Source organism: Mytilus trossulus, chromosome 12, assembly GCF_036588685.1.
Source record: "Mytilus trossulus isolate FHL-02 chromosome 12, PNRI_Mtr1.1.1.hap1, whole genome shotgun sequence".
Taxonomy (NCBI): Eukaryota; Metazoa; Mollusca; class Bivalvia; order Mytilida; family Mytilidae; genus Mytilus; species Mytilus trossulus.
Window position 1 is genome coordinate 25187979 of NC_086384.1, and position 25824 is coordinate 25213802.

General features: G+C 30.7%; 1 protein-coding gene across 1 annotated transcript; it reads right to left on the reverse strand.

Annotated features, from left to right (window-relative positions):
* On the reverse strand, positions 1 to 25824 carry LOC134692323 (leucine-rich repeat-containing G-protein coupled receptor 4-like). The gene is made up of 17 exons (XM_063552775.1): positions 25813 to 25824; positions 25011 to 25126; positions 21665 to 21736; positions 20920 to 20991; positions 20474 to 20545; positions 20061 to 20132; positions 19791 to 19862; positions 19341 to 19412; positions 15228 to 15299; positions 12486 to 12557; positions 9115 to 9186; positions 7720 to 7791; positions 6789 to 6860; positions 3679 to 3747; positions 1980 to 2051; positions 1287 to 1441; positions 1 to 302 (listed from the first exon to the last, which is right to left on the reverse strand). The coding sequence occupies exons 1-17, from the start codon at positions 25822 to 25824 to the stop codon at positions 73 to 75; spliced, it is 1446 nt and encodes a 481-aa protein (XP_063408845.1). The 3' UTR covers positions 1 to 72.

A 25824-nucleotide genomic window follows, 5' to 3' on the forward strand; every position in this document is an offset into this window, starting at 1 on the left:
TAAAAAAAAATATAATCGCAAATATATAAAATTGAAGCAAAGAGCAAAGTTAACACAACTGAAATAAAAGTGTTAACATCGATTGTAAAGATCTACATATCGCGTAACATTCGTTAACCATGACGATTTATCTCTGATGTTCCACAGATTGCAGACCAGTTGCAGATCATTGTCGTGTTGAAATGCATTACATTCCTGATTTACGTCACACATGAATGCGCATCTGATGACACTAATACCATAAGCAGTATCAATAGAATAGCCATCTATAATTGTGACATTTTCATGCCTGCAGAATATACCTGCAATAAAAAAAAAGATTTGTTATTGTTAACTGATTAAACTGATTTAGAAAATGTGTGCAAAACAAAATCAAATAGTTGTGGTTATCTTCAATTTTGCTAGGGACTTTAATGTCGGCTGTTTTTGGCATCGTCTATTTTGCGGTCAGGGAATAAAAAGTGAGTATATCAAAGATAGCAATAACAAAGAAGCAAAATTTCGAAGAAACTGATGTCAATTCTTGTCACACAATTGTTTCATATTTGAAATGCAATCTTTGGTTATTCCGGTTATAAAATAGGACAAACTATAACGTACATGTAGTATACTTATAATACTACTTAAATGAAGCACACGACACAAATTTCCGTCATATTTCTTGATCAACAACACTTAAGAGTCAGCGTTTGAAAAAAGTTGATTGAATACAAAACTGGCTCTCTTAAAACGTCATGTACCAAGTCAGGAAAAAAGCCATTGTTATATAATATAGTTTGTTTCTGTGTGTGTTGAATTTCAGTGTTTCTGTTGTGTCGTTGTTTTCCTCTCATAGTTGATGTGTTTCCCTCAGTTTAAACTTAAGCTTGTTACCCGAATTTGTTTTATCTCAATAAATTTATGAATTTCGAACAGCGGAATACTACTGTTGCCTTTATTTCGAACAAACAGAAGGTAAAAAGGATACAGAAAAAAATAAAGAATACCGTTTAGAACTAATTTTTCTCAAAAAAGTTTAACCCTCAATAAATAATCGCTCACAACTTATTATAACGTCAAATGGTTTTTCATCTGTCCAACACCATACCAAAGTCTTCTTGTCAATAACTGGACAATAAGTGATGAGTATTGCAACTAATGATACTGTACCGATACCAGCATGCATGAGTATGTAATACGAGACATTGGTTTTCTGCATTTGTCAAACAAATCAAAGTAGCAATGCAGCATTTAATGTACCATCTAGAAATGGAGAAATTATAAACAAAAAGGGTGAAAAAACTAACCTTTGTTTGAACACAGGTCATAATCTGGAATGGTCTTAAGATCGACTCCTGTGGTGTCCGGACATATAATACCAACACCATGATCCCGAACAATATATAAGTCTTTCAGGCTTACAAGTGCACAGTTACAAATGAGCTGATTGCCAGAAAGATCCCTTCAAAGAAAATTTATCGAGTATGTTAATGACATGCTTTTTTTTCTATATTGCGTCGAACATTAGAAAAAATGTCATTTGGTTAAACGATGGCTGAAACTCGTACATGTATTTGGAGCTGACATGTTTTGTTAATTTTGTAAGGATTATATACATTATAATTATGCCTTTTTTACATTGCGTCGAATGTTTAAAAAAAAATGTCATTTGGTTAAACGATAGCTGAAACTCGTACATGTATTTGGAGCTGTACTCCATGTAAAATGAATTCCATTGCATTGGTTTTTATCAGTAGAATTAATATACACAATGTGTATATAAATAGAAAGTGAATCATAATGATAATTATAAGTTTTACAAAAATCTATTTCAAATTTTATCCATTTCAACAATAAAAACTAAAGGTTGTTAGAATCACTATCAGGATAAAGTTATAGTTTAGTTGTAGTTTTTTTGGCATTTTTTAAAACTGCCTAGACATATGTTATCTGTATTTAAACTTTTCGTTCAGGAATTATTTATAAATATATATACTTACAACATCTCTAAGTTTAATAGTCCTTTGAACATTTTCATTTCTATCGATGTTAATAGGTTGTGTTGCAGGTCCCTTATGACATGAACAAAAATAATGAAAATTGATAATAAATTAAGTGCAGTTATGTTTACGTAATCATATTGTCTTTCTAGTGCTAACAATGAACACTGCTCTTTCCTTGATATCTACATCATAATTGGAAATTTAATACCAAAATTTGTGATAAAAAAGATATATTTTATATATTTCAAATGGTGACGAACCATCTTACAGTGTTTATATATCTCAACGTGTTCGATTTGCTCGTTTATGTAACAACGTATTTGATTTTAACGAAGAAAACAATTTGATATGGGTTATGTTCTAAAAAAAAAACCTAACGGGATGATAGTGTTGATTTCATTATAATGAACACACAATCAGTTTAACTGTGCTCTTGAGCTGGAGTAACTCCTATTATTTTTTGTTTTTATTAATTGATATATAAAATCATTTTGCTTACTAAAATAGTTTCTTTCGTTACCTATATTTTCCCTTAAAACTGAGTTTTACTGTGCGTATTACTGTTTGTTTATTTAATCTAACGGAGGAGTGTTGAGATCTCACGAAACAAATATGAATGGTTTTTACACTACTCATTTTTGGGGCCATTTATAGCTTGCTGTTTGGTGTGAGCAAAGGTTACGTGTTGAACTGTAATGGTTTACTTTTGCAAAATGAGGCTTAAATGGAGAGTTTTCTCATTGGCACATCTTCTTATAGTAATCAATCCCAACTCTGTTTGCGCCTGTCCCAAATTAATAGCATTAGCTTGTCTTGTTTGTTTTGAATTTTATTGAGAATACATGTTTAGTATGACATTCATTTTAACTGAACTAGTACACAGTTTTGCTAAAGGGATCAGTTGTAGCCAGAGAATGGACGGCTAGGTTTATGTAAAAAAAAAAAGTATGATATAATGCAACAAAACACAGCCCCTGAAAAACAGGCTTCGGACTGGAAAGAGATACAAACAAAATGTGGCGGGGTTAAACTAGTTTTTTGACACCAAACCTTCAACTAACCTGGAAAAGTGGCGTAAATATACAACATAGGAATAAATTATACAAATCAGTTGAAAAGGGATCAAATCGACACAGTAATTTGCTCAGATATTCCGTTCATTATCAGTTATCATTTGTTTTGTAATTGGTCATAAATATGTCATAGACATAAGAAGATGTACCAATTAGACATCTGTCCATCAATGTCACAAGTTATAAAAGTAAACCATTATATGTTAAAGTACGGTCTGCAAAACGGAGCTCGGCACACACTTCACAGCATGCTATTAAGGGCACATAAAATTACTAGAAAGTGTAAAACCATTCAAACCAACGACAACTACAGAATACCAGATTCCTGACTTAGGAGAGGTGCAAATGCAGCGGGTTCAAACGTTTTCATGTATTGTTTATCATATGTCAATCAGCGATTGAACTTTCGAGAGAAGTATGAGTAAACTGATATAACTTTTAAAGATGAAGTGTTTGTTCAGTTATGACAAAAAATTAGTAAAATAGTGTTATATGTAGAAATACTAAATTTTGTTTTTCTTTTCATGTTTAGACCTGTCAGTAAGGTTGGACAATTTCTACTAAAACAAAATAGATCAAAATTTTCCTTTAATACACTGTTTATTCATCAATATCAAACTTACAACTTTTTCAATTTTTTCAAATCCTCGAACAAACCGGATATATCACTCAAGCTATTAAATGCCATCAATCTGCAAAGAAGAATAAAGGAATAACAGTACTGTAGTTGGAGAGTTGCCACCGTCAATTGTAGATTTGACGGTCGCAAATGCAGTTTTACTGGCGACGCGTAGCGGAGACAGTAAAACGGAGATTTGCGACCGTCAAATCAAAATTGACGGTGGCAAATCTTCTACTACAGTACTGTTATTCTGATTATATTGCATTACAAAAAGAACAATACGATAAAACTTGAAAAAATGTCTAAATTTGACAAATAAAAAAAAATCAGCGAAACTTCATGAATGATTTTAGCACAAAGACGTCATGGCTAAACGTGACGTCATACAAATGAAAACTTACAATCTAGAGGTTATAACGTTACATGTACGCTTCAAATTCGGATAAAAATACATTAAAACGGCGAATTCGAGGTAGGTGTTGTTTTATTTCCGATTATATAGTAGTAATCGAACATTTGTTGATTCATCAATTCAAAATGGCGTGTCTCTCCTTGGTTACGCCTGGTCAACTGGTCAATTTGACGGCAACTTTCAGCCAATGAAAAAATGTGTTGCATCCAAATTGCATTAGAATAAATAATTTCATTAAATATTTAAGTTAAATCGTAATAAATGAACTAACAATTGCTTATTAACACTGATTAATTTTTTTATAATTTCTTTATTGAAAAGCACTTAAGTGTACGCCCATATGAGTCAATGGCTTAAAACATTATACATAATATACAGTTTACATAAAACAATGAAAATAAACAATGGAGGCACTTTGAACTATAATTCTTGTCTTTCTTTAAATCAATATATACGAACTCCACTAAAAACCGGGAGTGAAATGAGGTGCTCCGGCAGGGTAAGCATTTCCTGCATCGTATACGGCACCCGTCGTGTAATATTTTTATTCAGTTCGTTAATGATGGAAGGTTATGATGACTCAGGAAGAATATCAGATATTTCAGCTCTCTTGCTTTTACAGAGTAAGCATATAGGGCATTGTTTTAGTCTTTGCATGCTATAAAACGAGAGGGAGGAGTATTACTCAAAATTATTCTAGGTATCTTTCTTAATATTTTGGAAGAATTTAGTTACTAGTATCTAATGTAATTGTCTTTGAGGAAATGCAAGCTTTTAGTAAATAGCGTGACACTTATTTAGCCTTTAGTAAATAGCGTGACATTTATTTAGCCATGATGGACTGCATAAACCATACAATTACATGAAATCATACTTTGCCAACATAAGTCATGAAACATATATATTTCTGAAACTTTGTGATCATTGTTCTCTACAGAAAAAGACACGTTCTGGCCTATTTTATTATTGTTCTTTATGCATTAGTGAATTTAAATGTATATTTTACTTCATTAAGATTTAATTAAAATTTTGTACAAGTTAAAACCCTTTTTAAGCAATATTTTGTACAGGTTATAACATGTTTGAGGTACTTTTGTACATGTTATAACGTGTATTTTTGCATTATACAAGTTATAACATGTACAATATTTTTGTACATGTTATAACCTGTACAAAATCGCAACTTGTACATGACATATATAAGAGATTCAAATTATATCAAGGACTCCCTGCTCTCAGTATTAGTGACTTTTTTTAAAAAGGGACCTAATTTGCAAGTATCCTGTTTTGTTTCAGGATTGAGGATATGTTTTAGTTAATCTATATCATTTAAGTTATTATACTTATTTTCATTTAACAATTCTTTTCTAAATTGTTCATTTATTTTAAATTTAAAAAAGAAATGAATCTCATCATCTAGTACATCACAATTTGTACATAGTCTTAAATCTCTGGGAATATTCCTGTATCTTCCAGTTTCTATTAATAAGCAGTGGTCACTTAGTCGAAATTTAGAAATTAGTTGTCTATATTCAAAATTTTGAAAAAGTAGGTATGGTTCAAAGTTGCTTTTCTTTATTTTTTTTAAAAAGGTTGGAGTTTGCTATTCTGTTGTAAATTTAATATTTTATCATTATATAAATTTTCATAGGAGTTTTCTAGATTTTGATTTTCATCCTTATTTTTGTAAACAATTTCTAAATCAATTTGACTTCTGACATGATTTACATAGGAGTACCAAGAATAAATACCTGCACTATGTAAAGTTTTTGCCAAATTTCGTGTCTCTACTAGTACTTTTTGCCGTCAAAATTTTTCGTAAAGTAAACAGCTGGTTTTTTTTTATTTTTGATTCTCTGAATGCATTTGAGATTTGGTGAAAACGTTTAATTAATTTCATTTTGACGCGTCACTTAAAACAAAAACTTCATATTGAATAATTACAGAACCAAATTTCCTTTTAATTTAGACTTAATTGCATAGAGATTCTAAACACTAGCTGTTTTTATTTTGATAGAACTGACTATGCGGTATCGGCTTTGCTCATTGTTGAAGGCTATACGGTTACCTATATTTGTTAATTTCTGTGTCAGGGGCTCTTGTAGAGAGTTGTCTCATTTGCAATTTATCACATATTCTGTTTCATTTTATCATCTAAATAGTAAACTTTAAAGAGATTTCGTGATAATCTAATTTTGAATATCAATAAATGAGTTTTGGTTTTTCATTTTAAAATCAAATATTTCAAGTCCATCAATGGTATTCTGATTCTCCCTTGACTTTAATATTAAATTGAGATAACTCAAAAACATTTATTTTCAACAATAAGATTTGACCAATCAGAACTGAGATACACGAATTGGCCACAACATTTATCAGTTTAGAAATTGGATAATTGTTGCACCAATCTTTTTAAATTGGCACTTCATAACTTCAGACGTTAAGATTAAATTAAGATATAAAGATAATCAAAATGATAATGAGATAAAATATAGATTACAAAACAATCATGATGAGAAAAGTAATTAAGAAATTCATAACAGCGGATAAAAAGAAAACTGAAATACAAATTCATAGGCAATACAATCGCACAAAGAAAACTTTTACTCTGATTTATGCAAATAGACACATGCTATATTATGTCATAAGATAAATCCAACAAATAAATCCGTCTTTTTCTATACTAAATAGTGACTTACAATTCTTCCAATTCATACAGTCTTCGAAAAACACCCTTTTCAACTAAGTTGATATTATTTCTTGATAATTTTCTGACGAAAAAATATAAAACAAAGTTTTTTTAAAATATTACCATTGGTGAAAAATAAAACTATCTTAAACACAATAAAAGGTATATCAATATTTGTTATTACCATACATTTCAAAATTCAAGTTCAGTTGTGATAATAAGCTTGAGTATTTAAGAGGACGAAACCATTATTGAAATATTATAATACTAAAAGCTCTAAATATTATTCAATAATCCTGATAATATCCTTAGCAAGGAAACGAGTCTTTTTTACGGCATTTAGAAGACATCCGTGGTTCTAAATTGAATAGGCATTCATTTGTTATCAACCAATTCGTTTAATTGGCCATGTTATTTTTAATAAATTGTGCAGTTCAAATTTCTAGAAATTATCATATTATTTTACGGATCAAAGTAAATAATTCCTCAAAACTATAAGAAAAATAAACGAGGTAATTCTATCTTAGACAAAGTTTTTGGTACCACTTAAAAATCTATGATTTGAGACCTTTTATTAGCAGTAACTCCCTATCAATTAAGATAAGATCTTATCATACTACATATGCGTATGTATGTAACTGATATTCAAATCACGCGAATTCATTTTGCATATGAACTTGAAATGAAGCTAGATCTTATAAAACATGTGAATAGGTCCGTGTGCATTGGTCGAAAGCTGTCACATCGAAATTTTAATTTCATTTGAAAATGTATAAACCAATCAAACCATAGAATTAGGAATTAAAAAGATAAGTTTTCGTCTATATGATACTTTTGTCATGTATCAAACTGTAACAGACGTTGAGTAATGTTTTTTCTTATTTCTTGTTTAATATATTTGGTTTCGTTCTGATATGAGTCTTCTAAGTAATGTTACGTACATGAACTGAAGATGCAACATTCCTTCAAACGTTCCATTTCTCAAAATATGAATTAGATTCACATGTAGTTTCCTAAAAAAATATTGAATAATTGTTTTAAAAAGAGCTTTGGTCGAAAAAAAAAATATAGTTTTCAATACACTTGCTATAAGGAGAAACTAAATTGAAGTTGCTATTTGAAATGAAAGTACATGTACCGCTAGCAGTACTAGTGTCATTCATAATGTGAACAGTGATTTTATACATTTTTTCATACAAATTTTGACGTACAAAATATAAAAAAAACACGTTATAATATTAATGCGCTTTTCTGGGTTAACTTAATCAGGAACGCGCAAAGCCTACTATTTGAAAGCAAAGGATTCGTACGAACTTAAACAGCTTAAGAGCTACACACAAAAACACCCCTAAAATTATAGACAAATACATCTAAAGTCAATTTTGCCTGAAAAAGATGACACCTCAATTTCAGATTAATTTCAAAATTTATTTATCAACAATTTTAAAATAGGTCAGTTATAAATCATGTCAAAGCCGAGGTACCAATTACTGAGTTATGATAATCACATCAGCGTATCGTCAAGTATCAGAGTTATTCCCCCAGTGTTAAAAAAATTAAAATACTTTGGTACAATAACCATGCGTCTGAATCTCGTTTCTGAATTTACCATTTGTATGAAATGTTTAAAGCCGAATATTGAAAGCAAAGAAAGTACTAGAACATTTGAAAAGTTATATAACATTAAAAAAAATAGCATATTCTATCTATGGTCAGATTTGCCTAAAGAGTTGGACTCAAGTTTCTAAATAAATTGATATTTATTAACGAACAATTTTTAAAAGGTTTGTTCATAATCATGCCAGTACCGAAGTAATGACTACTCAACTGAATTTACCCTTTGCTGTAAAGAAGGAAAACAACACGTTCCAATGCGTGCGTAACGCTTTTATGGAATTACCTCCATCAGGAACGCTCAACCAGAATATTTGTACGCAAGGCTGTATAAGATCATAAATAGTTGAAGAGCTACATGTACATAAGAAATTGCCAATTTAGATTTGCTTTATTGGAGTTGAAACCGTTATTTATAAAAAAAAAAACTTGAAAAATTATGAATGGAAAAGTGTTGTTATAAAATGTGTAAGTAACCATGAACTAATACCGAACTGACGATTACGTCAGGAACTGAAAGTCCTCTAGTGGAGGTATCCACCGAATGATGTAAAAAAGAAAACAGCAACTGTAAGTTTCATTCGTGATTAGCGGTTTTCTTGATTTACCTCTATCAGAAAAGCTCAAAAACGAATATTTGAAAGCCAAGGAGGTGTGAGAACATGAATTGTTTAAAACTATATAACAAAAAATAACACTTAACTATAACTAGGTAAACTCACATTTGGGTCATTGTAGAGAAGTGCTTAAATACTCCTGCACCAACATCTGTAATCTCATTTTGTAGTAAGATGCTAAAAGTAGTAAAGTACTCTTTATATCTGAACTTGGGTGATGTTTAATGATGTGTCCTCGTGTTTTTTAATATATACCAGATATCCGGAATCCTCTGGTTTTATCTATATATGTTGTGCCATTTAAAACATTTTCCTACTAAACCCTGCTTTTCTTTTAATATCTTTATCATAAACAGTATAACACGTCATATTTGAAAAAGCGAAAAAAAAATCTGAATATTTTTAATAACTTTTTAAAGAAAAAATTGTGCCAATGTAAACGTATGAAAATTCCAAAGAGAATGATTTTCTGCCTAACTTTCATTGCCTGATATTTCTAAACAATCTTATGAGTCTTTATTTTATTTTGGATTTCTTTGTCTATATACTATCGAACATCCTTAATTATAAAACATTTAAAAAAAACACATACAAAATTAAAACGTAATGTATCGATTATTTCATCCCGCTGCTACATCTGCCATTTCAGATTATTATTTTTAGTAGTGACTTGATTAGGCGATATAGTGCAATGCTCATATTAGCACGTGTATGTCTTTAGAACTTTTAGAAAATGGTCCTGCATACCCCAAAATGCTTTTCTGTTTTATATCCATTGTACTACTTATTATAACACGTAATAATAAAAAAAAAGAACACTTACAAAATTAAGAAATATACTAATTAAATCGAAAGAAGAGAATACAGTGTAAGACCTCTACGCAAGGTAAAAGGAGGTCAAGTTGAAGTAAAATTAAAAAAAAACAATTACGGTTCCAGAAGAACTCTTGGTATAGATAAGACAAATGCATTTACCATGCTCGAGTACGTGATATCGTGTTGGCACTGTACACTGTTATCAGTAAACATTTTTGTTCCAGAGACTTATTCTTTCTTAATAAAGTTTTTTTAATCTTTAATATTTTTCATTGATACAGTTAAACATATCCTGTCCATACTTGGAAGGTGATTAACTATCTGCAGCTGACAAACCATGGCAGTCCAGAATGTGTCTTTCGTTGGAATAAAAAAATAGAAGCGATAACTAAAAGACAACTAAACGATAACTAATGGGTTGATAATGATATAGGTCTTTAATCACACGGTTCAGTATTTTGGTAGACATTATTTATATATATGTAGGACTGTAAAGTGGGATGGTCACGCTTAAGTGCAATGGTCTACGCTTAAGTACGATGGTGTATCACTCTAAAGTGCGACGGCTGTTTGTTCGCTTAAGTACGATGGGTTATCATGATAAAGTGCGATGGATTAAAAGGGTAATGTTAAAGGGCTGACAACTTAAAGATCACGGATGTAATGAAGTCTTTTTGCAAAAGGTAGTATGATAAGGTTTTATAACATATGTGAACGGCCCTATAATTACCGGTAGGCTTAGGTGATTGGTTCTAAATTAAAAAGAACGACCCCGTAATTATTGCTAAAATGGTAGTTTAGGTGTGACAAAAATTTAAATCTCCTGTATATGAAATACTTTTTAAATAATTGGATAATTGATGTAGCTTGCCGTTCACACAGTATTTCACTTATGTGCACATCTCCCCTTAAAGTCGTTATTGTAAATTACAAATACAATCCTTCATTGATAAATATTCATTTGTTTAAGAGGGACGAAAGATACCAAAGGAACAGTCAAACTCATAAATCTAAAACAAACTGACAACGCCAAGGCTAAAAAAGAAAAAGAAAAACAGAAAAACAATAGTACACAAAACACAACATAGAAAACTAAAGATAAAACAACACGAACCCCACCAAAAACTAGGGGTGATCTCAGGTGCTCCGGAATGGTAAGCAGATCCTGCTCCACATGTGGCACCCGTCGTGTTGCTTATGCGATTACAAATCCGGTAAATAGTCTAATTCGGTAGGTCACATTCATGAAAGGGAAGGGGACTGTAGTTACGACGTAAGGAACATTTAAAACATTCTTAATTAAGATGAGAGAGAAATGCAATGTCCACCGAGCTTTCTCCTTTTTTGGCAGCGAGTACAAATATTTATTAAAAGTATAAATATTTTAATGGGGACCGCAGAGTAAACTGCAACATTAACACTTATTTCAATGTATCGGTTAGCTTCTAATAGAAACAGGATAAAGGATATGTATGCATATACTGTTGTATCTGTATAGAAAGATGGTCGACTGCAGAACACAACTCCTTTTTCCAGCACCCGAAAAAAAAAACACATTTGCCTCAGCCGACAAAGCACGGTTATTTTTAAATTGAGTAAGTCATGGACATTTGGTTTAACGTTGTAAATCAAATATTCTACATTTATCTTTCGGCATGTTCATTTTGTTTTGTATAAAAGACTGTTCTCGTCATAATCCATAGAACGTTTATTACGTCTATACTTTCGCGGACTATTGTACTTTAGCGCTTTGAAGGCATCGCACTTTAGCCTAGACTATCGCACGTTAGCGTGACCATCATACTTTAGCGTCCCCATTGTACTTTAGAGTCCTACATATATATTCATAATCCCTGAAGAAATGCGGTGTCCATTTCAAAACATTCGTTCAAGATGAAACATTTATTTTTTATTTACAGGTCTTGAACTCTTCTCCATACTTGATTAACCAACTACGGGTCAAATACAAACCCATTCCAATTCAGAATGAGCCTTTCGCCGGTCACTGGTAATAAAAACTATAACACGACCTGATTAAATAATGGTTTCATATCTATTATTCTTTACGAGATGCAGTACCCATTTTAAAAAATCATACAAAGTGAGTATTTGTATATCCTAAATGTCACTTTTATTCACGAGGAAATACTTCAACGCATCTAGTGTGTTGTAACTATTGATAATATGATTATAGGAGAGTAAGGATGCTTAAGGTGGTATGGGAGTGTAAAACAAAAATGATATAATTTGTTCATACTTTGCCAAAATGTAGTATATATTGATTTATGTTCAAAAATTCAAAGAAAATGATAGGGCGTGGCAAAATGACACATTTTGTATTGATTATACAGGGGAAAACACCATTTTGTGATTACAAATTAAACAAAATGATAGAATCGTTAGATACTTAAGAAGTAGATAGCTATTAGACAATGCTTTGAGAAAATCAGGCACATATTACTGTAGCCGTATTTGAAACATTTTTTTTTGAATTTTGGATCCTCAGAGGGGCGAAAGATACCAGAGGGACAGTCAAACTTATGGATAGAAAATAAGGTGACAGCGCTATGGCTAAAAATGAAAAAAAGATAAAAATAAATGTTACTTGTACTCATGCATTCACAATATAACTATACACAATAAAAGAAATATAAACTTACAGTTTTTCAAGGTTCAACAAATCGTCAAATACTCCACTCTGCAAATACTGTAAATGGTTTCTTTGAACATTTCTAGCGATTAGAAAATAGCGAAATGACATATAGTAATTGTGCAAATAACTTTCAAGGTTAATTCTTGCTATCTCTCTGTATATTAATTGAATCTAACTAACGGCCCAGAGAAATATTGTCTTTACTTTTTAGAATTAAAGCTGCTAAACATGTTTAATGATACCCAAAATTTCGCATACTTTCAAGGTAACCAGTTTTTACAAAGTCAATCGAAAGTACAATGAAGACTGCTGGTAAATACTAGACAATGTATATACTAACGCACATTAATACCAATGTCCTACAAGGCCACGATCGCACTACGATCTGTGACAAAAAGCAAATTTTGATGATCGTAGTACGATCGTTTAGATCGCAGTAAGGTCGTATCACGGTCGTAGTGCGGTCTTCAAGATCGTGACTAGCGTGGCCAACTTTGAACATGTTCAAAACAATCTTAGTGCGGTCGTGGCGAAATCAGGTCGTAGTAGAAGCGTAGTGAGAGCGCACTAAGATCGTAGTAATATCGCTGTACCATCGTAACGAGAGCGTAGCGAAAGCGTGGTCATCTTTGGACAGTATGAGCTACGATTTCACAGCGACGTTATTACGACCTCACTTCGACCATCACGTTCTCACCGCGACAAAACTACGTCTATACCTCGCTGTTCACGACCATAGTACGAATCTAGTACACATTTGCCGTCCGGAACTCATCACGCTCTTCTTACGACCAGACTACATTCATACTTCGACCAGCATTCTCATTGTTATTTTCTCATTAAATGTATTAAATCTCTCCAGGTTTTGTACACATGTATGTAATTAGGACTTCTTGTCCATTTTCTCTAACGGCTCAACCATGCTTCACGTTTTTATAGAGATTCGACTGTTGTTTGTCCCGTTTGAATGGTTTTACAGTAGTTTTTGGGGCCCTTAAATTATAGCTTGCTGTTCGGTGTGAGCCAAGGCTCCGTGTTAAAGGCCGTGCCTAGGCCTATAACCGTTTACTTTTATAAATTGATATTTGAATGGAGAGTTGTCTCATTGGCACTCATACCACATACTGTATATACATCTTCTTATATCTATAACACATCTGTGTCATCTCTGCTAACGTTCACTAAAATATCGTCAATTGAGCTTTATGGACCAGCAAAAGGTTGTAATTTAGGTTGGATTGGTTGGTCCGACATCTCTGCTTGATCAGGATTCGTTACTATCAACGCTCCTTCTGCCTCTACATTTACCCCAACAACTACACCCAGGTGTTCTAGAAGATTTTGGTGACAAGACTGTATTGTTTCCGAGAAATCTACGTATTATTCAGAAAAAGAAGGAATTAAGCTGTATTTTTTTGGAACCTGATGTTGACATAATTGCTTAGAACGTAGTGAGATGGCGGTATGAACGTAGTGTAATCGTGGTAAGAACGTAGTATAATCGTGGTAAGAACGTCCCATAATCGCAGTAGAAGCGTTGTTATCGTAGCGAGGTAGTTGTAGAAGCGTAATGAGATCGTCGTAGCATCGTGAAAGCAACGAAAATTAACAAAGACTATATAAGTCTATATATATATTCTTTTATAGGTTATCTCATCCGAAATATTGAATTTTATGCATTTTTTATGCATTTTTGATTTTTATGTTTATTAGTTTTTATTTACTCTGTAACTTTTGTACTTGCATGGCTTTATGGGAATAAACTATCTATCATGCCGCTCATACCCCAACCTCACCACGATATGAATTTATTTTAGATCGCGGTGTTTGTGGTGCAATCGTGGTTCAGGGGGACTGGGGCTTAATTGTGCGTGCACATATTTCGTGAGTTAACTTAAGATACGATATAAAGATACGATATAAGTCCTAAGAAAATGGAAAAAATTATGAACTCAAAATTGATATACTCAGGGAATTAAAAAGTCTGTAAATTGTATTGTCCATGAACTTGTTGTATTTATAGATATTTGTGTCTATTATATAGATTGAAGTTGAGTGTGAAGTCCATTTTTGCTGAATTCATCAACAGATTCTTTTTTTTGTTGGACAGCTAAAACTCCAGAACTTTTTAGTTAAGAGCATATGATTGATCGAGTAAGATGTCTTTCATAGTCGTGAATAGTATGAGTCAATGGTTTTGTTATGAAAAGGGTTTTTCTCAATTTCTTAGTTTTAATACTTTTACAAATTGTATTTTCCAGCACATAATCGTTAAATCGTTTTCCCTGCAGAATTATTAGGAACTAAATGCTTCTTTTTGTAACTTCATTGGGGTGTTAAAGCGTTGACCGAAGTAAATTTTGTATGAACGGCTACCATTCGAACAATGTGCGCACGGTTAACGCTTTTACAACCCTATGAAATTACAAAAAGAAGCATTCAATACGTATAATTACATTTGTTAGCTAGGATCATAAAAACACGATTTTTATCAAGTTTTTTGTTGGACCCCGTGTCATCATGAATGATAAGTTTCATTGTGTAATGAAGTTGATTAAGGTAAAACGAGAGACTGCAGTGTCGCCAATCAGAATAACGTATTGTAATGAAACATACATCTAATGTTATTATATATCAATACATTGTTCCCCATGTTTATATTCTATTTAGTGTTTTACAATATTTTCAAAATGAGATGTAATTCATCACGGTGCAATGAATTTTATATTTACCGAATGCATCTACTTACAACACTTGCAGGTTATTCAATCCGCGTAGACTTTCATTATGAATACTTTCGATATCATTGTCACCTAGGTATCTAATAAAACAAAAGCAGAAGGTTGATACATAATAATCTAAAAAAGATGGTCGACTTTTGTTAAAAGCATTTAATTGTCATGAGCAACAGTGGTCTTTTTCCACAGGTATTGTCATCGGTAGAGTTCACCGTTATCAAAAACAATTAGAATACAGTATTTATTTATTTGATCTTTTCCCGGTCACATTGAAATATACAGGAAATAACCCTCAGCTATTTGCTTTTGTCGATTGCTAATGGTTTGATATTATGGTAACTTTTTTGCTATATCTTTTACCCGATTTATCCTTATCTGACCTGTTGATTATTATTATTTAATCAACATGTGGTGTGTTTTGTTCCAATTATCGATTGGTCAAATTCAATTAAGACATAAAATTTTCTTGCTTTGTTCTCATTTTTCTTATAGTGACGTCATGCCAAAGACAGCCATGTCTGATGATGTCACAGAGAAAGAACATAAAATTTAGAATGGAAATGAGGAATGTGTCAAAGAGACAATAACCCGACCATACATTTGTAGAAAAACCAACAGAAAGCCACCAACAGGTCTTCAATGTAGCGAGAAATTCCCGCACCCGGAGGTGTCCATCAGCTGGTCCCTAAACAAATATATACTAGTTCAATGATAATAAACGCCATACTAATTTCTAAATTGTACACAAGAAACTATAATTAAAATAATCAAAGACTAACAAAGGCCAGAGGCACCTGACTTAGGACACGCGCAAAAACGGTTAAACCTGATTGTGAGATCTTGACTCTCCCCTATACCTCTAGCCAATGTAGAAAAGTAAACGCATGACAATACGCACATACAAATTCAGTTCAAGAGAAGGCCGAGTCCCATGTCAGAAGATGTAACCAAAAAAAAATAAACAAAATGACATAACACATAAATAACAACAGACTACTAGTAGTTAACTGACATGCCAGCTCCAGTCTTCAATTACACTGGCTGAAAGATTATGATTTCATCATATGAACATCGGGCACAATCCTTCCTGTATGTGTTTAGTATCATACCATCATAATATATATGAGAAGAACATAACCCGTGTCATGCCAACAACTGGTTTTTGAATAAATGTGCTTAGTTCCAATGCAAAGACCCTATAAGTGAATCAATATTCACGCCAAAATATATGCAATCTTTAATGACCTGAATGTCTTTTTGTTGATCATGTTAAAAGACGGAATAAGCTTAACAGTATATTGTATAAAAATCATGAAGAGAAACCTATTTCACCACCATTTCTCGCGTTACTCGATAGTTATCCTCTCTCGAAATTTAAATTTTGAATATTCAAAACATTCGGCGAGCATCGTGTATTAAATTTAAGATTATTTTCCTCGAGTGGATACATATCATATCACACTAGATGCAGTGGTAGAATCAATGTATGAAATTATATCTAACTCAAGTAAGTTGAATGCTCTTTGAGATGTGCTTTCCAATCCCGTATCCAGGCAAACAGTGATTAAATCAAATGTTATTTGATTAAACATTGCCATTACTACATGTACGTTACCAGCGTATATAAAGTGCGAATCCAGCTAGTTCATTTTTACTGTTATATGCGGGTATGTCTATTGTAGAATAAAGGATCATGGGAAAACTGGATTTGTTTACGTTTTGAAAATATCAAGTTAAAGGATTTTAAGTTAAGTTTTAAGATATTTTCATTGTGATATGTCTTTATAATATACAAACATAGCATTAAAGTTCAAATAAGTGTTATAAAAGCATCATAATATAGCATATCGATTATTGAAAGCGATCCATTTTAACTATAGATGCGATGAATTATCACTGTTAGTGCAGTCATTATTAATGTAGAATTTTCAAAGATGCGAGGAATTTTTATTGTAGAATTATGTGATATTTGCTCTTGCAACAAATGAAAAAAAACTTAGTTGATGACTTAAGGATTCATGATACATGTATTTTCAAATTGAAATACAAACTCCTCATTCATTCCTCATCAAATATATAGCTTTTCAAACTTGTGACAAAAGCGATTCTCAAAATGTCATATTGTATTCTTCATATTACATTTCTCCTTGATTTGACTTATATAGGGAATCATTTGAGCGTGACAGCAGCGGGCCTTCTAAGCAGTCAGTGGGCCCCTACTTATGAAAATTTTTACATCCGCGAATAGATACTTCCGCAGAGGTAAAACCATGCACATTTGGGTTATTGTACACGAAATGCATGCTACAATTATTTTTTGTTGATTTTAGACCCTTTGGAACTCTATGTGGACTATTTCAGCGACTAGGCAAAACATCCCCAAACTAGATACACTGTTAGGTTCAGCATGTCAACAAATTCCAAATATCTATATTAAAGGACTTTTGTCTATAAATTTGGACCCCACAAAATTGAAAAAGGGACCAAAAATATAAAAAAAATGCATGCATCGGATAGATTTCTTATTGAAGGCATGACTGTAACAATAGGATGAATATACAAAAATATCTTATTCTGGGGTCTCATTGTGGGGTTCTGATCCCAGACCCCGCTTACTGTTTTGACAGATTCCCGTATTCCGCTTATTGTTTTGTCAGATTCCCGTATCCCGCTTATACTATGCAGTTCTATTTTTTTGTAATTATCCGTGTCCCGCTAAACTTCATTTCCCGTTTTTCACTACAAAATCATTTGACTTTCACCTGTCACGCTTGCAAAAAATCGGCAATCCGGCGTGACGCTTTTACCCATATATAGATGTCGTATGTGACAATGAGACAACTCTCCATCCGAGTCACAATTTATAAAAGTAGACCATTATACGTCAAAATACGGTCTTCAACATGGAGTCTTGGCTCACACCGAACAGCAAGTTATAAAGGGCTCCAGTGTAAAACCTTTTAAACGGGAAAACAAAGGTGCAATCTATATCAAGATGTACGTAATTAGTGGTGAAGTGTCATGGAAATGGATAAAAAAAAAAGGATAAAGATCCCTATACGCTTTATAAGAAACTAAATGGAATACATTTGAAATAAATGTTATTTCTATTGAATTCATTAGAGTGTTTTAAAACCAAACTTTCCTCCGTAAGTAAAATTTTATCAAATCTTTCTCTTACTTTATCTATTTTTTTAGCAAGTCGGCTAAATTAAGGCTTTACAGCTAATTTCCTAATGAATGTAAAGCAAAACTTTGGTTGGCTTGCTTGCTTTGTTTGTATAATTGTTTATACAAACTTTGTAAATAAGATTGACATTTTTAAACAATATGAACAGGCATAGTTTAACCTGTATTTTTAATATTTGAATTAAATTGGGTGTTATCATAATGATTATCCAATTAAAAAAAAGCAAGCAAATCAACTGAAGTCTTGCTCTACATGCTTAAAGAAATGAGCTGTAATAGATAAAAAAAAATATACAGTGAAAATTCACCGCATATACAATACTAATGATTCACTCCACAGTGAAAATGAAATAGTATCATTATTCGACAGTAAACATGACTAGCATTACGAAATCATCATAGTGGAATTTAGTTAAATATGAAGAAACTGAATGACAAAACATATTCTACGTTACACAACTTTAATAATTGTTATAAAATGAATATTTTTTACTGCAACAACATATCACCTGATAGTTATAAAGCACCTGCACGATCTGTTCGTGAAATGTCCTAAATATTCACCTATTTTGGTATATATTTCACAGCTGGATGGCTTTAGGCGCGATAAAATCCCGCTCGCATCTCTAACTTTGTTTTATTAGTATTATGTATTTCTGAACATATACATTTTAACTCATTTTCTTCATTTTCTTCAAAAATTAAAAAAAGTTCGTCTGTTTATTTATCATTCTACATTAGACATTAATGGCATATACAGTAAAAATGATATTTTAGGATCCGCACTTTACATACACTGGTTACTATATTTAAAAAAAAATGTTTAAAATACATGTAATACCTAAGAATTGATATTTGTGTCTTTTAAAATTGATGAAATGAGTTATTTCATAAACAAATGTTATCAGCTCTAACTATAGAGTTAAAACACTTACAAATAGTTGAGATTGTGCAAACCAAAGAACACTTCCTCGTTGATAGCTTTGATGAAGTTTCCCGCTAAATTTCTTGAAAAAAGAAAATGATTTACATTATAATGCGTGAGATTAAGTAAATGTTTAACTTCGTCTTCGGTACAATGCAATAACGTAATCTAAGCATACAAATGTTATTAATTTGCGTTTTTTAATTGAGTGAATCCTTCCAATTGATATGTTATAGTGTGTTTTCCATGTTGTGATGTTATATTATTGTTTCAGAAAAGGGAAAAGGCTTTGTTCCATTTAGATGTTTAATACCGCTTTTTTGCCTTTTTCACTTTTTTGGATTCGAGCGTCACTGATGAGTCTTTTGTAGACGAAACGCGTCTCTGGCGTATATACAAAGTTTAGTCCTGGTATCTATGATGAGTTTATTTGTTCCGTTTTCTATAGCAATATACTTACAAGACTGACAGATTTGTTAGATAGCGAAATGCTTTTTCTTGCAATTCTGTTATTCTATTCGATTCCAAGGATCTATAAAAGAAATACTAAATTTAAGTGAAGTAAATGCTTTTTAATTAATAAGAATTAATAATACAAAATGAAATATGTCATCCCTGGATTTCTATTATTTAGAAGCTTGGCTGAATTGTAATATTATGATTTTTTTTCATTTTCAAATAAGCAATTAGTGATAACAAAAAAAAGATCAGTTTCCATAGCAATACTTACAGGAGTGTCAGTTTTGTTAGAGAGTCAAATGCTTTTGCTGGCAAATCTGTTATTCTATTCGATTCCAAAGATCTATAAAAATATCAAGTATTATATATTATTAAATATAACTGTATTAGTTTAGACCAATTATTGTTTTTATAACGAATAAGAATAAACGATAAAAAAATTATGCAATTTCTAGATTTCTTTCATTTCTTAGCTTGACTGAATCGTGTTTTATCCTAGTTAACATATTTACAAATACGCAATTAGAGATAACAAAACAGATCGACTCGAACTTCAAGCCGCTAAGTCATCGAACTCAAAAATCGTCGTCTAACCTAAAAACCATAGCTTTTAAACTAAATAACACGAACAAATGATATTTGATTAAGTCTACCAAAAGCATACATAATATTTAATAGACTTACAGGAATGTCAGATTACCCAAATCACTAAATGTATCATTCCTTATTGTCTCTATGTCATTTTCCTTTAAGTTCCTAAAAATATATATTGTTCCTATATCAAATTAACAGAAGAGATAAATCGTATTATTAATGTGAACTTTACCGAGTAACCTTTCTATATGTGTGTGTGTTGTACTTCATTATTAATATTTTCAAATAATAAAAGTCCCGAAAAATGAATCCTTAACTCTGTTGTATATAATCAAACAATATAAAGAAAGAAAAAAAAATATCCGATAAATTTAACATTGAATTAGCACGAAAGTTTTATAATCGAGGAGCTAAAAGTTCGATGCAGGTCTTATCGTACCACAAATAAAATATTTTTAAACATATTGTGTTTGATAAAATCTTGAATTTAAGAAAGCATTTATCTCTGAATTTAAATCAATGATAATCATACTTACAAATGATGTAAGTTGTATACGTTAGAAAAGACTCCTGATTGTATATCTTTGATGTTATTTGACTCTAAGTCTCTAAAAGATAAAAAAAAAAACACGCCCATTTATTTTTTTGATGTAAAATGTCTGATTAAAGTATTTACTTTTCATAGCGTTAAGTTGATCTTAAAATTTACCTTTACGTCCGAAAAGCTTCGACTTCATACAATCGATTGTCATTTTTCTGCGGTACTATGTTTGTTTTTTTAATAAATGTACCTAAAACTTAGCCTATTGAACCAAATGATTTTTTCATAAAATGAATACGGCATATTTTTTTCAGTCCACGGTTCTAGATTGAAATAATTTCTGAATTAAGTACATAAAGAAAAACAGCTATTTAATTCCCAACACAAATGTTTTGTTTACATCATAAAAATAATCTTTTTTTTTCATGAGGATAATCTCACTAAATCTTTTTTTTCGAGTCCTCAAAATAATGATTGGTACATACAATATTATAATAATATTGTTCCAATATTTATGTTCCCATTAGCTATATATATATATTGTCTCACAATAAAATTAACGTTACCAATTTTCTTGCACGAAATGCGCATTTCGACAATACATGTCTCTTCAGTGATGACCGTGGCCAAAATATTTGAAATCCAAAGCTTATATAAAAGATGAAGAGCTACATTTTCAATATGAGATGTACTTCATAACCGTATATATAACTTTATACTTATCAAGTGTAACTACTTACAACACTTGCAAGTTATGCAATCCGCTTAGACTTTCATTATAAATACTTTCGATGGCATTGTCAACTAGGTATCTAATAGAACAGAAAGCAGAAAAATGATACATAATAATCTAAAAACAAAATGGTCGACTTTCGTGTAAAGGATTTGTTCATGAGCAACAGTTGTCTTTTTCCATTGGTGTTGTCATCAGTCAACACGTTATCTAAACAATTAGAATACAAAAAATTTTTAATTTTTTTTTCCGGGTCACTTTGAAATATAAAAGAAATAACCTTCACATATTTGCTTGTGTCTTTTTTAGGATAAAAAATAAGTTAAACAATAATCTTTATTTCAAGGGGATAATCTCACTAATCTTTTTGTCTCAAAATAATAATACCATATTTTTTAGTACATACTATATTATGATAATATATTATACACAAGACACATTTGTACATTCTAAAAAAAAAAAATACTAGGAATTACAAAAAAAAAGTAATTCAATTACTTGATTCAAGTAATTGAATTTGTCAAAATTATTGATCATTGATAGTAATTATTGGTGATGTTAAGTAATTTCAAGTAAATACAAGTAATTTACTTTTTCAGTAATTCTAAGTAATCCAATTCAGTAAACAAAATAATCAACATAAGTAATTCTAAGTAATATTTTAAGTAATTTCAAGTATTTATTACAAGTAAATAATAGTAATACAACAAGTAATTGTAAGTAATTCACAGTAATAATTCAATCAATTTCAAGTAATCCTTAGTAATAATCTTAAGTAATTCTCAGTAAAACAATAAGTAATTACAAGTAATTTTAAGTAATAATTTCAAGTAATCCTTAGTAATAATTTCTAGTAATCCTAAGTAATAACTTTTAGTAATCCAAAGTAATAATTGTAAGTAATCCTTAGTAATAATTTTAAGTAATTCATAGTTATAATTTTAAGTAATTCTTAGTAATTATTTCAATTAATTCTTAATAAAAATCTTAGTAATTCAAAATAATAATTCAAGTAATTATAATTTAAAATAATCTGCTTAAAATACACTTGTTCAAGAAAACAAAATCTAATCAATGAAATATTTATTCAAGAATAATTTAAGAGTAAATAATCTCTGTACTGATTAATCCACACTCCCATAGATTTGTGTGCCATGTGTTGCTATTTATATGCACTTATTTATAATATATTTATAGATTGAAACAAAAATTTTATACTGTTTAATTATAAATGCATATAATTTGAAATAGTAACATACCTTTTTAAAGAATGATCATATACTATATCCTTTGTTATAATCCGTTTCTCTTGTTTGTTGTAAGTTAACATGGGCAATCTCCCCAGCAAATCTTTGTGTTACATTTGTATTTAATTGAATTAGTACACAAAGAGTAGCCAGAAACATGAAAAACCACAAAGTGTCCTTTTTATAAGGTTCTCCTTTCCTATCATGTGTGTAACTCGTGTAAGTATTTCAACAAACTCTGTAAACTTTTGTTCAAATTCAAAACTGACTGAGCTCCAGCCAATTTTCAAAAAATAGCTTACCAAAGTCAAATTAAACCTTAATTCTGATTGGCCGAATATTTTTTCAGTCTCAAATCAAAAACTACTTATTAAAAATACAGGGAATATTATAATATTTTGTACATTTATAATAAATAGTTAATTTTTTTTATTTTAGTAAAACTAAGTCATGTTATTTTACATTATAAAATTATATTAAAAATAAATAATAATAATTTGAGGATATTTTGATATGAAAATAGGTTAAGTAATGACTAGTAATTCTTATACTAAGTAATTCCTAGTAATGAGTAATAAAAAAGAATACTTAATTCAAGTAAAATATAATTACTTAGTAAATTTTGTGTGTGTGTGTGATATACAGATATATACACGTCAAATACATTGTAATTCTTGAATTTGTACAACAAATAATACTTTGCAATTTGTATTAAGAAATCAATTTACAAGAGCTAAACTCACAATAAAGACATTATTACAGCAAATGGCTAGATACTAAACACCAAATTGATATCAATCGAATGGAAATCTTATATAGACGCAATATTCATTTCAAGGTGTAAATATATAGAGTCAAATTATATAGAAATCATTTTAAGTAACTTATCTAATCCTACCTAGTAATGAGAAGTAATTTTTTTCAAGTAATCAGAAGTAATTTTAGTAAATCCTTTACTGCACTTAAGTACAAATGAATTACTAAGTAAATTTTTAAATAGTTTTACGAAATTCAAGTAATAAATGTGTACTTAAAACTATTTGGATTACTTAAATCAAGTAAAAAAATAAATCAAGTAATTTCAAGTAATTCTTTCAGAATATTTAGTAAAACTGAGTAAAAGTTAGTAATTTTAAGTAATTGTAAGTAGATATGTAAGTAATATAATTACTCAAAATGAGGGAAAAAAAATTACTAATTAATTTTTTTTTAAGTGTGAATACATATATATATATTAATGAAAACGCATATTATTTGCACAATTTATGAAAAATTTGTAACATTTTGTTTTTTTAAAAGATAAAAGTGTATTACTGATCTTTATGTCAATTGGTAAACTTTTTCAAATTTGAGATCCATTTTTTGGGGGCTTTGAAATAGTCAATAGTTTTCAACAGCTGAACGTAAATTATAATTTTGAATACCAGTAAATAATGTAAACAGTTAGGAACCGTATCTTTTAATATTTTAAATACAAGTATTGCCTTTTGATATTGAATTCATTTTTCATATTTAAACAGTTTAAGAGGCTGTCCAGGTAAATATCAGGCAAATCCTATGATATGGATTGCACAACATAATTTTTGTCAAATTTTAGTATGCACTAATAAATCTTTGGTTCCAATGAAATGTTTGTATCATACAAAGGATATATATGTCAAAGACATTTGAATCAACAGTGGATGGCTCAGAAAATGATTTTAAAGTTCACTAACAACGCAGCAAAATTCTGTACAAAATTGAAGAGTTATCTCCCTTTTCAATGCATTTTCAGTGCTTTCTATGTATTTTTTTCTCATTATTTGTTGCAGTTAATAAAAAACAAAATATAACTTTGAGGAATAATGAATTTGCGATATGAAAAAGAAGAAAACAAAATATGTCATGTGCCATCCACTGCCTGGTTTTCCCATGGACACCCTCTTAAACTATCAAAAAATAAACGTACTCCTCTCTTTTTTTCCCTTTTATTCTAAATATTTATAAATGCTGAATGTTTCAACCGAATGTTGAATTTTGAAATCGAATGTCGACTGTTGTAAATAATCGAAAAATATTAACCTGACATCCTTCTCATATTGACGTTTAAAATAAAAAGTTACTCACAATCGTTCGGTTTGCTCGGAAATACCATTAGGAATTGACGTCAAATTTCTACTGATACACGATGTCTTTACGCTTGTGCAGAAACAATGATTGGGACACGACACTGCGCATTCACACTTGTAAATGAATAAAACAACTTTGATCACGAAATAGATGAACAGCATTGTTGAAACTGGTCTCTTGAATCATTTGTCTATATATTTATGTTGCTGTTAAAGGAATACATAGAGATTATTAACCAATTAAGTACGTTGTTGCAAAAAAATTATATATTTTCTGAAATGGCCCTGGTTTTTTTCTGTAATGGCCCTGTTTTTCTGTAATGACCCTGGTTTTTTTCTGAAATGGCCCTGTATTTATGGCCAGTTTGTCTGTATTAAGTCCGGTTATGGTTTTTAACAAAGTTATTAAAATTAAGTTGTAAAGAGTATAATACCTTTTTGTATTCTATTGAATTTGGTAACCAGCAACCAACATTAAAGAATCATATAAAGGGACCACTGTTCATCCCGTTTTTCAACACATAACATAACTTCCTAGAACTTAATATCTTGGATATTTGGTATATTTAAAGCTTTATCATGGTGAAGTACAAACTGGGTTTCTTTTCAAATTAAACTGTCAGTTATAGAGCAAGAGAGTAAATGAAGTTGGCAGCAACAAATACACTTCTGTTCACTCCGTTGATTAATGTATAAAGAAATGGGTGTTTTTATAATGACCCTGTTATATGTTCTCGGTCAGTAATTATGGCCTCGGATGTCTGTAATGGCCTCCGGCGTTGCCGCGAACCATTACATACTTTTTCAACCAT